The sequence below is a fragment of the Lontra canadensis genome, unplaced genomic scaffold (assembly GCF_010015895.1).
Source record: "Lontra canadensis isolate GAN:19392208 unplaced genomic scaffold, GSC_riverotter_1.0 scaffold57, whole genome shotgun sequence".
Lineage (NCBI taxonomy): Eukaryota > Metazoa > Chordata > Mammalia > Carnivora > Mustelidae > Lontra > Lontra canadensis.
In genome coordinates this window covers 8,088,902-8,104,474 of record NW_022631051.1, presented here as the reverse complement: position 1 = coordinate 8,104,474, position 15,573 = coordinate 8,088,902, and the positions used below count along the sequence as shown (strand labels likewise).

Genomic DNA, 15,573 nt, shown 5'->3' with positions numbered 1-15,573 from the left:
TCAGAATGATGAAGTCTAACTGTAAGTTATATTCTTCAGTCACAGAAAAAATACTTGAAATTATTCAATACAAGGCTGTCTTAGGATGTTTTAACTCAAAACAACCTGACTTGTGGTGCAGTTTAGTAGCCACATGTCCCTGAGTAAATTCATCAGCCTCTCTGAGCTTTTATTTCTTCAACTATAGAAAGAAGATAACAATAGCAATCTAAGAGGGTTGTGATGATTTACTCAAAAATGTTACTTTTAAAAACAGTAATAGTAATAAGTATAGGTTACATTCCAGTTGATTGCCTATCCTGGTAGCCTGTTGTGAACATAATTATAACTTCAGCGAAACTGACTCCTTACAATTGGTTGAGTGCATATGACTGAGTTTCTGTGAGATCCAGTAATCTCCCTGTTGCTTAGTCTTTTATCAAACAGTGTTGCAATCAATGAAATACAATTTCATAGTACTGTGCTATAGGAATGGACTTCAGTAAGAATTATTTAAAGACAACTACTGAAGTCTATAGCCATGACTTTTTTTTCCCTCTAAGGTCTCAGCCAGAAAACTGAAACCCACTCCACCACGGCCACGGAGCCTCCATGAAAGAATCTTAGAAGAAATCAAAGCAGAAAGAAAGCTGCGGCCCGTCTCACCAGAGGAGATTAGACGCAGCAGATTAGGTGAGTCTGATGCTTACTGCACTGCTGGTCTAGCCTCAGCCACTTGGAGCAGTGTCTCTATCCAGCTAACCCAGGGAAAAGTAGTGGCATAATGGTTTAGTGTTTAAGAGCAGTGTTTGTTCCTCTCTCACACACACACTTGCTCAAAGCTTATCCTTGAAACTCAAGAGAGTTAGGAAATTCTTTTCCCATATGATATTGAACTACATGAGAGCGTCATGTCCTAGTAGGAATTGCTCTGCCATTCTCTAGACTGTGGTTTTGGGAGAGCCCCTTTACCTCTCTGAGTGTTGATTTCTTGATTGGCAGAAGGGAGATAAAAATTCCTCTGTACTTTAATTATGGCTTCTGTGTAAGAATTAAATAGGATTGTGGTCAAAATACCTCATAAATTTTAATATGTATACAAAGCTATTATGTTTTAGAAATATGATATAATAGTTTTACTTCATGTTTCTGTTGTCTTAATGGTTTTAAAGATATAGTATTATGTGGAAAGCATCGATTGTTACCTGATAACCACCTAACTTATTCCCAAGCTTCCTTTATATTTATTTAATGTTTTTAATATGTACCATAAACACATATTGATTTTGATTTATAGAAAGAACATATTATAAAATGTTTGTAAACATTTTTGTTTATACAATTCTCCACCTATTTGTAAGATTAAAGATGCCCAAAGAATTCAGAGAAACTTCCTTTAGGAAAATAGATGATAGTGACATCTGAACAGTAGAGGAACCACACTCTCCTTGTTTTCTCCACTGATCTCTTTCCTGCCCTTTTAGACTCTGCTTGGTCCTTCAGATTTCTATTCTGGGCTCACCTCTCTCTGAGCAACTATACCCTTTTCCATAGTTTTTGTTCTGGCTAATAAAGCTCTCATCTGTGTACCGATCTCGCTGAGCTCACACCCAGTCATCCATCTGATGGTGAGCTAGGGCCTACAGCAGGACAGGGAACCCATCTGTTTTCTCCCAAACCATCTTCTCCTGTTTCCCCATCTTAGTGTGCTCAAGGCAGAACCTCCGCATCATCTCTGACTCCTATCTAACAGCCATCCCTGTTGATGTTTCTGATCCTGGATCATGTTAGTTTTCCCCCTTTGTTAGCCCAACATTATCCTAAACCAGTCTGTCGTCTTCTCTTGTCTAGTTTATCACATCAGCTTTGACCGCTGTCCTTGCTTCCAGCCTCGAGCTCTTCAGTAATGTCATGTTGGTATCCTTTTGTTAAACTCTTAGCCCTTCTTTTACCTTGAGACCTTCTTGCCAGCAGGGCCCACATCTTCCCTGTTCATTGTTTAGAAGTGATTCCATGGGTCCTGAAGTAATTTAATGTACCTTCCAGTTACAAATCTACTGAGTGAGTAACAGTTGTATCAGTTTATCCCTGTCTAATTTTTATGGCAGCAAGTGTTATCTCCAAAAAATAATGTTTAAAGCCTGCTAAGTGACATATCCATATAAGCATTTATGTAATAGTGATCTAAAACATAGAAGCCATGTGCAGCAAGAGTTCTTCTCCTGAGAGTCCTCGAATGGGCCTGATGAGAAACTGTGAGTCCCCAGAAATATAAAAAATGTATGCTTATTTCACAAACTCTATGTATGTGCATTTTTCTGGAGAGAGGGTCCATAGCTTTCCTTGGTTTCCTAAAGAGTACAAAGCCTCAAAGAGTAAGAACACTGTGGAAAAATAAGGAAGTGATATTATGGGATGCTAGCTTAAGACTGAATTTTTTAAATTACTTTTAATTTAAAAATTAAATTACCTTGAGAGGTAATTTAATTTGGTTACCTTGAGAGGAAACAATGGGGGTAAAAGACAAGATTTCAACAAAACCATGAGGCAAAATAAATATATTACCATGAGAAAAATAAGCTTCGTGATTTACAGTACAGAGTGATTAGGCTGAAAGATTGTCTGCTTCAGTGAAAGTACCCACAGAATAGAGAAAGGAGTTTACCATACCAACCTGAACACGCCAGATCTTGTCTGTTCTTGGACGCTAAGCAGGGTCGGGCCTGGTTAGTACTTGGAGGGGAGAATAGAGAAAAGAACAAGCTAAGCATAATGTTCTTATACAATGTGGATGATATTTAACTTATAGTTCCTTCACTTTTCCAATAGTTTTTGAACCTTTACTTTGTATTAAACATCATGTCATCTCCTGGGGTGCAGAGATGAACAAGGCATAAGGCCCGCCCGCAAATGCTTGCAGAAGAATGACGCGAGAATGTCATGCATGTTCATGCTGCAAGACCATTAACAGCACCCAATCAGAAGGCGTTAGTGAGGCCATTTGAGGGATAGACTGGCAGTCCCTGTAAGTGTCAAGGGGACACCCTCATTGCTTGAAAGGGTCATTGCAAGCCTTTGTCACATACATATTCTTCTGTTCCATTTTAAACAAACTAGATGCTAAATAACAGGAAACCCACTAGAGAATAATTAAGTATCAGAGGTGCCTGGGTGCTCAGTCGGTTAAGTGACCAACTCTTGGTCCCGATCTCATGGCTTCTAGGATGGAACCCCATGTCGGGCTCGGAGCTCAGCGTGGGAGTCTGCTGGATATTCTGTCCCTCTGCCCCTTCCCTCATTTGCACGCTGGCATGCTCTGTCTGTCTGTCTCTGTCACGCTCAAATAAATTTTTTTAAAAATAATTAAATATCAAATTTATGATGTGAGCATATCTTATTATTTTATTTTATTTTTTATTTTAACCTTATAAATGGTGTTTCACAATAATCAGAATTGAGCTGTTACAGAAAATGATTGTTCATTCTGTGAGAGTCTTACTTCTACAATTCTGCTTCCACACTGATCTTGAATCTTACCGGAAAGTAAGGGATTTGGGTTGGTTTCTGCAGATCTACATTGGTTCTTACTATACAGTTTCACTTTAGGAAGTTTGACTAGGATGAGGTTGGCAGAATGAACTTGAGGAGTTTTCCTAATATTTTTATAATGTTTCCCCTCCATGTAATTGATTGTGAGCAGAATCCCACTATAGAAATTGGGGAAATGTGTCAATGTTTAAAGAAGAAATGTTACCCATCCACTGTGAATCTACTTGTGCAGTATGAAACCGAGACGAGAACTGTATGCAGTATTCTGTTCTCTTCACTTAACATTGTGTGCGATGTGAACATCTTCCCATGTCATTAAATAGGGTATCCTGATATATGGCTAAATTCTGTTTTATTTCCCTATTGCTTGACAGACTTCACATTTTTTTCCCCATCAAGTCTGAAAATGCTGTTCTTGTGTATCAGTCTCTGTTCATGTCCAATCATTTTCTTTTTCCTAACATCTCATACTGAATTGAGATTTGGGGTTTTAAATATAAATTGTACCTTTAAAAAACATCTTTTCCATAAACTTCTTAATTCCTGTTATGCTTGATTTCTCTCCTCTTTGTGGCACATAGAGCTTGGAAAAGATCCACACCTCATCTTCCAAGAAATAAGAGCATCCCTTTCTTATGCAGTGACCAGTCGTATTTCAAAAGACAGATTCATGTATCAGAGAAGAACAGAATGAAAAGATATTAGAGAAGGGTGGCAAGTGCTTTGAGAATATTTATCTTTTATTTGCTATGTATAATTAGGAAAATCTGGAGTCAATAGTATGAATTCAGAAATGCAGGCCTTTTTTATGATTCACAGATATTTATTTGAAAACCTCACACTAATGCATGTATAAATACTATGATCAGATCAATCAGATTAGGGACAGAAGAAACTAGATATTTACTTCTGCAAGGGTTAATTGTGATATTCCTTCATATAAGTCTTAAAAATAATTATAAGTAATTATAATTAATGTTTAGATTTTTCTTTAGAAAAACATTAAAAAGTAATTTTATAGCACTTTTGTAAAGTCAGCATTTTGAGGTAGAACACTTATTTCTCCTGTTCAGTGAATATTAGTTAAATTTTGAAACCCTTTTCTGTTTGAAATTCATAATTTCTGCATCTAGAATATCTTGATCATTGAACTTCAAGTTTCTGCTATGAATTTTTTTTGTTAACATATAGTGTATTATTAGTTTCAGAGGTAGAGTTCAGTGATTCATCTGTCTTATATAACACCCACTCTCATTATATCACATGCTCTCCTTAATGTTCATCACCTGGATACTCCATCCCTCCAACCCCCTCCCCTCCCGCAACCCTGTTTGTTTCCTATAATTAAGAGTCTCTTATGGTTGTCTCCCTCTCTGATTTCATCTTGTTTTATTTTTTCCCTCCCTTCCCCTATGCTCCGTTTTATTTCTTAAATTCCACATATGAGTGAGATATGATAATTGTCTTTCTCTGATTGACTTATTTCGTTCAACATAATACTGTCTAGTTCTGTCCACATTGTTGCAAAGGCAAGATTCCTTTTTTTTTTTTTATGGTGGAGTAGTATTCCAGTGTGTGTGTGTGTGTGTGTGTGTGTGTGTGTGTGTATCTCACATCTTTATCCCCTCATCTATCAGTGGACATCTGGCTCTTTCCATAGTTTGGCTATTGTGGGCATTTCTGCTATAAACATTGGGGTGTAGGTTCCCCCTTCAGATCACTACATTTGTATCTTTGGGATAAATACCTAGTAGTCCAATTGCTGGGTCATAGGGTAACTATGTTTTCAACTTTTTGAGGAACCTCTATACTGTTTTCCAGAGTGGCTGCACCAGCTTGCATTCCCACCAACAGTGTAGGAGGGTTCCCCTTTCTCCACATCCTTGCCAACCTCTGTCATTTCCTGACTTGTTAATTTTAGCCATTCTGACTGGTGTGAAGTGATATCTCATTGTGGTTTTGATTTGTATTTCCCAGATGCCAATGTTGAGCACTTTTTCATGTGTCTGTTGGCCATTTGATTTGTATGTCCTCTTTGGAGAAATGTCTGTCATGTCTTCTGCCCATTTCCTGATTGGATTTTTAAAAAATATTTTATCTATTTGATAGAAAGAGATGAGCAGGGTGTAGGGGGAGAGGAAGAGGGAGAAGCAGACTCCTCTCTGAGCAGGGAGCCCAAGGCGGGACACTGAGATCATGACCCAAACCGAAGGCAGGCACTTAACCAACTGAGGCACCCAGGCGCCCTGCCTGATTGGACTATTTGTTATTTGGGTGTTGAGTTTGATAAGTTCTTTACAGGTTTTGGATATTAGCCCTTTATCTGATTACACATTGGCAAATATCTTCTCCCATTCCACTGGTTGTCTTTTGTTTTTGTCCACTATTTCCTTTGCTGTACAAAAGCTTTTTCTCTTGATGAAGGCCCAATAATTCATTTTTGCCTTTGTTTCCCTTGTCTTTGGAGACATGTCTAGCAAGAAGTTGCAGGCCAAGGTCACAGAGGTTGCTGCCTGTGTTCTTCTCAAGGATTTTGATGGATTCCTGTCTCACATTTAACTCTTTCATCCATTTTTAGTCTATTTTTGTGTGTGGTGTAAGAAAATGGCCCAGTTTCATTCTTCTGCATGTGGCTGTCCAGTTTTCCCAAAACCATTTGTTAAAGAGACCATCTCTTTTCCATTGGACATTCTTTCCTGCTTTGTTGAGGATGAGTTGACCATAGAGTTGAGTGTCCATTTCTGAGTTCTGTATTCTGTTCCACTGATTTATGTGTCTGCTTCTGTGCCAGTACCATGCTGTCTTAATGATCACAGCTTTATAATAGAGCTTGAACTTCAGGATTGTGCTGCCAACAGCTTTGTTTTTCTTTTTCAACATTCCATTGGCTCTTCAGGGTCTTTTCTGGCTCCATACAAATTTTAGGATTATTTGTTCCAGTTCTGTGAAGAAAGTTGATAGGGATTGCACTGAATGTATAGATTCCTGTAGGCAGAATAGACATTTTAACAATATTTGTTCTTCCAATCCTTGAGCATTTATTCCTAGGTATCTTATGGGTTTTGGTGCAATTGTAAATGGGATCCTTTATTTTTCTTTCTTCTCTCTCGTTGTTAGTGTATAGGAATGCAACTGATGTCTGTGCATTGATTTTATATCCTGTGACTTTGCTGAATTCCTGTATGAGTTCTAGCAATTTTGGGGTGGAGTCTTTTGGGTTTTCCACATAGAGTATCATGTCATCTGTGATGACTGAGAATTTGACTTCTTTGCTGATTCGGATGCCTTTTACAGAAATGCAGATTTTTTTAAATAGGTAGGTTTTTTTAATTCAAGTAGAGTTAACCTACACTGTTATATTAGTTTCAGGTGTACATATAATGATTCAGTTTTATACATTTCTCAGTGCTCATTAGGTTAAATGTACTCTTTGTCCCCTTTACCTATTTTACCCATCCCCTCACCCACCTGCCCTCTGGTAACCACCAGGATATTTTTTCTTTGTCTCTTTTTCCTTTGTTCGTTTGTTTAGTTTCTTAAATTCCAAATAAGGTATTTGTCTTTCTCTAACCGACATATTTCACTTAACGTCATATCCTTTAAATCCATCCATGTTGTGGCAAATGGTAAGATTTCATTCTTTTTTATGGCTGAACAATATTCCATTGTGTGGCTGTATATACACAAACACACACATCTTCTTTCTTTACTTCTTCTTTATCCATTCCACATCTTCTTTATCCATTCATCAGTTGATGGACGCTTGGGCTGCTTCCATTTCTTGGCAATTGTAAATAATGCTGCAGTAAACATAGAGGAGCATATATCTTTTCAAATTAGTGTTTTCATTTTCTTTGGATAAATACCCAGTGGTAGAATTACTGGATCATATGGTAATTCTATTTTTAATTTTTTGAGGAACCTGCATACAGTTTTCTATAGTAGCTGCAACAGTTTACATTCCCACCACCAGTGCACAAGCGTTCTTTTTTCTCCACATCCTTGCCAACACTTGTTGTTTCTTATATTTTTATTTTAGCCATTCTGACAGGTGTGAAGTGATATCTCATTGTGGGTTTGATTTGCATTTCCCTGATAATGAGTGATGGTAAGCATCTTTTCATGTGTCTGTTGGCCTTACAATATCCCCATTGTATCTGAGGTTCTGTCATCTTCTGATCGTAAAGGTGCCTGTCCTACCTCAGCCCAGGTCATAGAATAGATGGTACTGATAAAACTTTTGGGCTGCCCTGGGGCAAATAATATATCATATGTTAATAAAATTAATAATAAAATTGGGATCACATTTGCATTTATAAAACGAAGTTGGAGAATTGCCATCCAAAGTTTATGAATTTGGCTAATCTTATCCTATAACAGGATATGTCTTTTCTTTTGTTCAAGTCTACTTTTCTGTTTTTCAAAAATGTATTAAAATTTTCCTCATTAAAAAAAAAAAAGAATTTTGGGCTGCAGCGAAAATAGTTAACTTCACTGTCATGAATACCCAAATTAATCAAATCTTTGTAGTAAGCTTTTTCAAAATTACCTTTTTTGGGGCATAATTTATCTACCATAAAATTCACCCATATAAACTATACAATTCAGTGGTTTTAAGCATATGTAATAAAAATTTTAGGACTAATTATTTCAATAGGAAATAAATAAGTTTGTTTTTAAGAAACCATATTTATTGAACTTCTACTATGTGTGAAGCAGTGTTTGCTATGTGCAAGCACCTTTTTTTGGTAGGGTCATTTAATCTTCATTAACAATCTCATGAGATAAATACCATTCTTCCCATTTTACAGATTAAGTAACTGAAGCATAGAGAGGTTAAGTAACTTTCCCAGAATCACACTGCTAGTAAGTGGCAGAGCTGAGATTCAAACTTGGACATTCGGGCTCCTGGGGCCCCTCTGCAGCTGCTAGGTTGCATTGCCTGCAATTGGCAGTATAGTGATGCATTGTGAAACTAGTTCCAAAAGGAGATTTTTTATCAAGTATTTCACCTTGGGCAGAGATTTTGGTCAGATTTTCATCCTGAAATAAATTACTTAAGAACACATTTATTCTTAAATTTAAAAAATTTTGTACCCTAAAATCATGTTATATTTAAGCCAAAATCCTGTATTATGTTTCTTTAAAATGTTTTGTATCTGTATCATGCTGTCATTCTTAACATGTTCTTTAAAAAGTTGTTATTTTTTTTCTTTTATTGTTACTCCATTTCAAGTCTTAGTGATATAATTGAAACTAAGATTCATGGTTTTGTTGTGTTCCCAATTTTTATTCGCTACCTTCTGCCTTAAAGTCTGAAATGTGCCATTATGGTCTTCTTGAATCCTCCTCCCTTTTTTGTCCTCCCTATATATTCCTAATAGCTGAATTATTTTCTTTTTATTGTTTGTTTTCTTTTTTCAGCAATGCGGCCACTTAGCATGTCTTACAGTTTTGACTTGTCAGGTAAAACAAACAAAAAAAAAAGCTCTTTCACACCTGACGTGGGTTTTGTGGTTTCTGTGAAAACATTTCATTCATCTGCTTGTCCAAACATGTCAAAGAAGAAAATTGAAAGGCTTCTTCTAAGCTGTGGTCAGTAAGATAAAACATTCTGCTTATTTGAGAACGATGTGCTTAAAAAAATTAAAACAATAATAAATCTGTTGCCTAGGAGGGATTATAGAATTATTATGCCATCCCTGTGGTTATGGAATTTGACTGCCCATCCTTACCATCACTTTTTCTCACCCACACTCTTCTTCTTCTTCCCCCCAACTTTTTTTTTTTTAAGATTTTATTTATTTATTTGAGAGAGAGAGAAATCACAAGCAGGGGATGGGGCAGAGGGAGAAGCAAACTCCCGGCTGAGCAGGGAGCCCAGTGCAGGACTCCATCCCAGGATGCTGGGATCATGACCTGAGCTGAAGCCAGATGTTTAACCTACTGAGCCACCCAGGTGCTCCCTCACCCACACTCTAATAAAGCAGTGATGTCAAAATCTAAAACAGAGCTTTGCCTTAAGAGAATAGAAACAAATTTCAAGAAACAAAGTTTTGACACTTAATCTCTTAAGCATTCAGATATTTAAGTAATTAGAGTCAAAGCTGTCAGCTGCTTCTGAGGATCACCGTTCCTCAATTGGTAGGCAGGAGCTGTCTTTGGTGTCCCAGCGCTCCCTCTGGATAGATCCTGGTCATGAATGCTTCTGAGCGCTATTTGAGAGTATAAAAATACAGATATGTTCTAATGGCTTTGGTTGTAAAATACAGTTGACCCTGAACAACATGGATTTGAACTGCTCAGGTCCCCTTATAGGAATTTTTTTTAATTTAAGAGTTGACGGCAAAAGCTACACATTTATTTACAACTGTCCACCCCAGTCTTCATCGGACTAAATGGAAGGCAACTAACCTGCTGCCCTCCGAGGACCCATGACGGCCCAGGGAGGCCTGTTGAAGTTGTCAGCAGCTCCCAGGGACCCAAGACTGAAGAGCACTGCAGGTTGACCCCTGTTGCCGACAGGGTGGTCTACACCCAGGGCTGGTGGACAGGATGCTGAGCTGAAGCAAGGCATGTCCCAGAGAGCAGGATGGTGCTGCACAGGGAGCCCACACACCCATCACCCCTGCTCCCTAGTCCTCCATGCACGGAGCTCAGGGGCTGTGCGGGCTGCTGCTGGCCTGGGGCCACCCCTACCAACCATGGACTCCACCCCTCCCACTCATGGGTGGCCGCCCTTGCAGGCCAATGGGGCAGCTGTACTGCATACCCAGGCCATTGTGGCTGCCTGCCCACCAGGCAGCTGACTCTTCCAAGGCCCCCAGGCTGCAAAATATCACATTCATCATGGTACGAGGCCCACTGCTGCCTCCAGCCTGGCCTGACCTGCCTACACAGATTTTTTTCAGTAAACGTGCCTAGAGGACTGTGAATGCATTTTCTCTTCCTTATGAGTTTCTTAATATTTTCTTTTCTCTAAAAATGTTTTTCTCTAGCTTTACTTTAAGATTACAGAATACACACACACACACACACACACACACACGATACATATAACATACAAAATATGCATCAGTTGAATGTTTATATTATCAGTAGAGTTTCCAGTCAACAGTAGGCTTAATTAGTAGTTAAGTTTTTGGAGAGTCAAAAGTTATTTGCAGATTTTTGACTGGGGTGGAAGTCTGTACCCCTAACTCCTGCCTGACCTTGTTCAAGGATCAACTGTATAATTAGTGTGTTCTGGGTTTATAGTACAAGTTTAGATCCCTTCTGTTAAATGGACAGCGATTAATAGTGAAACATAACCATTAATGACTAAGTTTGATCTCTAATATCAGTCTCTTTTTAAATGGAGCTTTTATATATGAGTGAATTTTCAAAGCCAACTTAATTCAAATAAAATATTTTGGAAGTTAGAATTTTTCATTTTGGAAGCTGGGTTTTTGTTTTTGTTTTTTTTTAAGATTTTATTTATTTGAGAGAAAGTGCAAGCATGAGCAGGGGCGGGGCAGAGGTAGAGGTAGAGGCAGGCTTCTGGCTGAGCAGGGAGCCAGATGTGGGGCTCTATATGGGGCTTGATCCCAAGACACTAGGATCATGATCTGAGCCAAAGGCAGACTCCAACTGAGCCACCCAGGTGCCCCTGGAAATTGTTGTTTTGAATGTAAAATGAGATAAAATGTTGACACTAATATTTTCTTCCAGTTTTCTTTCATATGCCCTGAAATTTTTGACATAGCTTATATACAAATTCGTATTTAAAGAGCCAAATAGTTCTTGTATCCTATTCTGTTTATGAAAATTTACTGAGCACCTTCCCATTGCTAACTAGTTCCCAACTGTTTTTAAATTTCTGTTTATATTTGCAGGTCTCAGGTATCACTGGCACTTGTGCTTTTAAAAAACTCAGATAAATATTTTACAATATTCGCTTACTACTTTTGACTGACCACTGAAGAGCTTTTTCTATTTTCTTTATCCATTTGAAAATTTTTATTTTACAACCATTTGCAGAGTAAATGTTGTAAAAAAAGAAAAAGAAAAACCTTACCAAAATGTTCTGGAAAATAAACTCAGAAATGTTTTGGTACATATTTGTTACTGATAATCTCCAGAGGTTGGCAGTGTATATTTTAAAAACTGTGTCTTTTTCTGGAGATGTTTCCATCAGTTGGACTACAAGGGAAGTGGCTGGCTATCTAAACACATTGACTGTTGTCTAACATAAATTAAGTGCAGGTGGCTGATCTGGACAGTTTGCATGCCCGCACACACAATATATATAAGTGCATTTTTGTTCTTATAAGTTATATGGTGGCTTCTCATTTGGGAGGAAAGTTCCTAACCTCCATGATATAGAAGAGTAGCAAAAAATTGTATTGGCTTTCAACTGCTTTTCGTTTGCTACTTTCAGTGCACTTCATGATTTCCACATGCTTCATTCTCAATTTCTTGTGCTAGCTATTTTTATGTTTTCATTGTTGTATTTTTACTAATGAATTAAAATATCCCAAATAATAAATGGAAAAAATTGATCCATTCTTTTAACCTAAATAAAAAGATTGGAATACAATTCTTCTCGAAGCTGGGAAATTAACACACTAAGGAGCAAGTATTTAAATGTGTAGTATAGATAATGCCTCTGAACTTAAATATAGAATAAGACATAATGAAGTATATTCTGCTGCTTAAGTATGTCTTATGAATGCCTAGTGGAAAATCTTAACAATCCATTCAACTTTAAGGTAAGTATAATTTATTTTTTCAGTGTAAACAATAAATATGTAATCTCTATCACAGTCATATTTCCTCCAAGCAGTTGGGTGAATCTAACATATATAAAGATATTACAAAAAGTATTTAATATCATGGTTATGCATTTTAGATTGAACCTGAGGTATGTGACTTCTGAAGCCGTATCTAGCATCTTAAATGTTTTTGCTTATTTATAAATATCACCAGTTTTTTCTCAAGACATTCCATCTTACATAGAAGTATAAAGTCTTAGTCAAATCCTTGGTTTTTTCACTTGATACATTGAAGTAATAATAAGGATTTCTTCATTGGAACAGAAATTTATTAGTAATCAAACTACTTAAAAATTTCTCTTAAAGATATGTTCCACTGAGTCTTTTACAAATATATAGTATGAGGTAAAAACACACACAATATTTAGTCTTAAATGTGGAGATCATCCTGAAACCTCTTACATAATTTTTTTATCAACGCCATTTATCTCAAAGCTTTGAATTCAGTACAAGGTTATTATTTCAGTCAAAGAGTTCAGTTTTAGTCAATGAGCTCAAACACAATTATCAACTTCATAGTAGTGTTCGGACAAGTAGAGAGCTATTGGGTCATTTCTCAGATCTCCTGCACTGAGAATGAAATGAACTCACGACAGCCGCAGTCACTCAGCAGTATTCCCTAAACTTTAGGTCAGATTTTTGCCAGGCTTTAAGTACCTCCAGCATTATTTAAATTATTTTAATATACTATCAATGACCTTTTATTTAAAAATTTTCTTAAGGAAAAACATCCATAAAGCCACACATCTGATATAATTTTTTCTGAAGCATTAAATATATAACCATTAAAACTTTCAGTATTCCTCCATGCACTACTAGTGTTCTCAGCCATAGCGAAGCTCTTGGAGGAATGGAAACGTGAGACCCACCTCGGAAAGCCGATGGTTTCCCTTCTTGTGGTACCTGCAGTGTGGGCAACTGGACTGGAATCTGGGCAGCTAAGAGGAGACAAAGATGTGTGTGTTTTAACTGTATGCTTTCTCTTGAAAGCCTAACACCTGCAACAACATGAGCAATTCTATATAGGAAGTGTATAAAATAAGATAAGAATAGAATAAGATCTTTTAAAATATGCTTCAATACTGTATTTGAACACTACCTTTTTTCTTGAATAGAAATTAATCAGTTAGCCTAATCTTTTCCTTCTTTGCTTTCTGGAGAACTTCTCAATTATTCTGTGAAGTGTGGCAGCCTACTGCTCTCTACACCCCCCTAAAAAAGATTTATTTAAAGCTTTTAACCTTTAAATTTGTGTAAAAAATTGCTGCTTTTGCCCTTTAGTCCCCCTCAGCACAGCCTCTCCCCCAGTTATGTTTTTGTTATAGCTGCTTAACATCTGGAAGGGTAATAAGAAAAGTAACACGTCTTGTCAAATTTTTTATGAAAATTTCTGTGTTAAATAAATGATTGACAGATCTGCCCGTCTTCCTTTTTTTCCTTTCCTCCCTCCTTCCTTGCTTACTCAGACCCTTTCTTCTCATTCACAAGGGCATGTGCTCTGACCTTCTTGATCTCTAAAAGTAGCAAAAAGTATAAATATTAAACTAGATGAATATCATTTATAATAATTTACGTGGTTATTTTAATAATGTCAAGTAAGGCTATACTAGAACATGCTTATTCACTGAATGTTTCCTGGAAATCCACCGCTTATACTGCAAACGTATAAAAATTGTATGTTGGGAGGGAAATTGCTGTATTTTACAGTAACTGCAGTTATAGTGCTTTCCTTCCCTCCCTCCTGTCTTATTTCACTTTCATGCTTAGTGTACCCTTTACTTTCAACCACAGGAGTTTCACAGACTGTTCCATGTGCAAAGATCAGTTTCATGTTGTTGTTCTGTAAATTAAATTATGCAGTGACTACTTTTTTTTACTTTTTTTTCGCTTTTAATTGCTCTAATTTAATTTAAATTTAATTTAATTTAAACTTTGTGTTTGACACATCATTTGAAATACTGGAGAAAATTGATTCCACTTGCATTGAAAGAGTGAGTACAGGATACAAAGGCAAAAAGGTGGCCTTTAGGATCAATACAAAGAATCAAGTATCAGCTGCCCCACACGCTAGCTGGGTGACTGGCTGAGTCTCCCTGAGCCTCGATTTACTTACAAATGGAGGTAAAAATCAGTGTCCGTAATTGCCAACGTTTATTGTGTGTTACCTTTAGTACACACAGTATTGAGTAAGTATTTTATATGCACTTGTTCATTTCATCTTCAAAAGGAGCCCATGTCTGTTGTTAGGCCCATTTTACAGATGATGATGAAACAAGAGGTTAGGCAATTTGCTCATGGTCAGACAGGTAGCAGCAGAGCTAGACTTTGAAACCAAATCATCTGCATCTTACATTATAGTAAGGTATACTCTGTACTCTATATACTCCGTACTTTCTATTCTGTGCTGTGTGCTCTAAACTCTATAACCTGTTCCCTGTACTATGTACCCAATACTCTTCTTCTGTATTCTGTACTCTATGCTTTGAACTCTCTAGTCTGTACTCTGTACTATATATTCTGTACTCTGTACTCTATATGTAGTCTGTACACTGTTCTGTATACTCTATGCCCTGTACTGTGTGCCCGCTATATACTGCATTCTGTGTATACTCTATACCGCTTACTGTACACACTCTGTGTGTTCTGTGATCTGTACTCTATACTCTGTGCTCTAGTCTCTAGTCTATATTCTATACAGTATACACTATGTGTACTCCCTGTACTACTGTATTCTCTGTACTCCCCTCTGTACTACATACTCTAGATTATATACTATGGCCTTTAATGTTTTCTTATCACATGCAACATCCGCACTTGTTACGTCTATAGATGATTTGTGACTTGGACGTAAAAACCAAGCCATATTTATTTATATTATGTTTTCAATCGAAAGAACATGGATACTTTTGTCCTGTACAAGAAGCTATAACTTATACTGATTGCATTGGCCTCCCGTGGTTTGGATAGATTTTTTGCGTGGCTGTCATTCTTTCCTAATGGATGCAGTCCTGTGATGCTTCTAAGCCTGTTCACGAGTATGTATTGAGTGTCTTCTTTGCCTGTATACTTCCATCCTTAGGTATTTCTAATGTTTATTTCTCCCTATAAACTTCCATACATAGCTATGCACTATGAAAAATTAAATTGAATGAATAATATGCATATTCAAAATAAATTCCTTCAATTACAAAAAATATACTCTGACCTATACTCTGTACTGTATGCTATATCC

At 37.1% G+C, this 15,573-nt stretch overlaps 1 protein-coding gene across 7 annotated transcripts in view; it reads left to right on the top strand.

Moving 5' to 3' along the window:
- SPIRE1 (spire type actin nucleation factor 1) overlaps positions 1 to 15,573 on the top strand; it is a 183,287-nt gene that overhangs the window by 143,471 nt on the left and 24,243 nt on the right. For 4 of the 7 annotated variants that reach the window (XM_032875800.1, XM_032875796.1, XM_032875799.1 and 1 more), the window contains 2 exons: positions 543 to 672; positions 8,953 to 8,994. In XM_032875800.1, coding sequence (XP_032731691.1) covers positions 543 to 672; positions 8,953 to 8,994 — 172 coding nt within the window. The remainder of the gene's footprint in view (positions 1 to 542; positions 673 to 8,952; positions 8,995 to 15,573) is intronic. The other 3 variants (XM_032875802.1, XM_032875801.1, XM_032875797.1) reach the window with 1 other exon arrangement.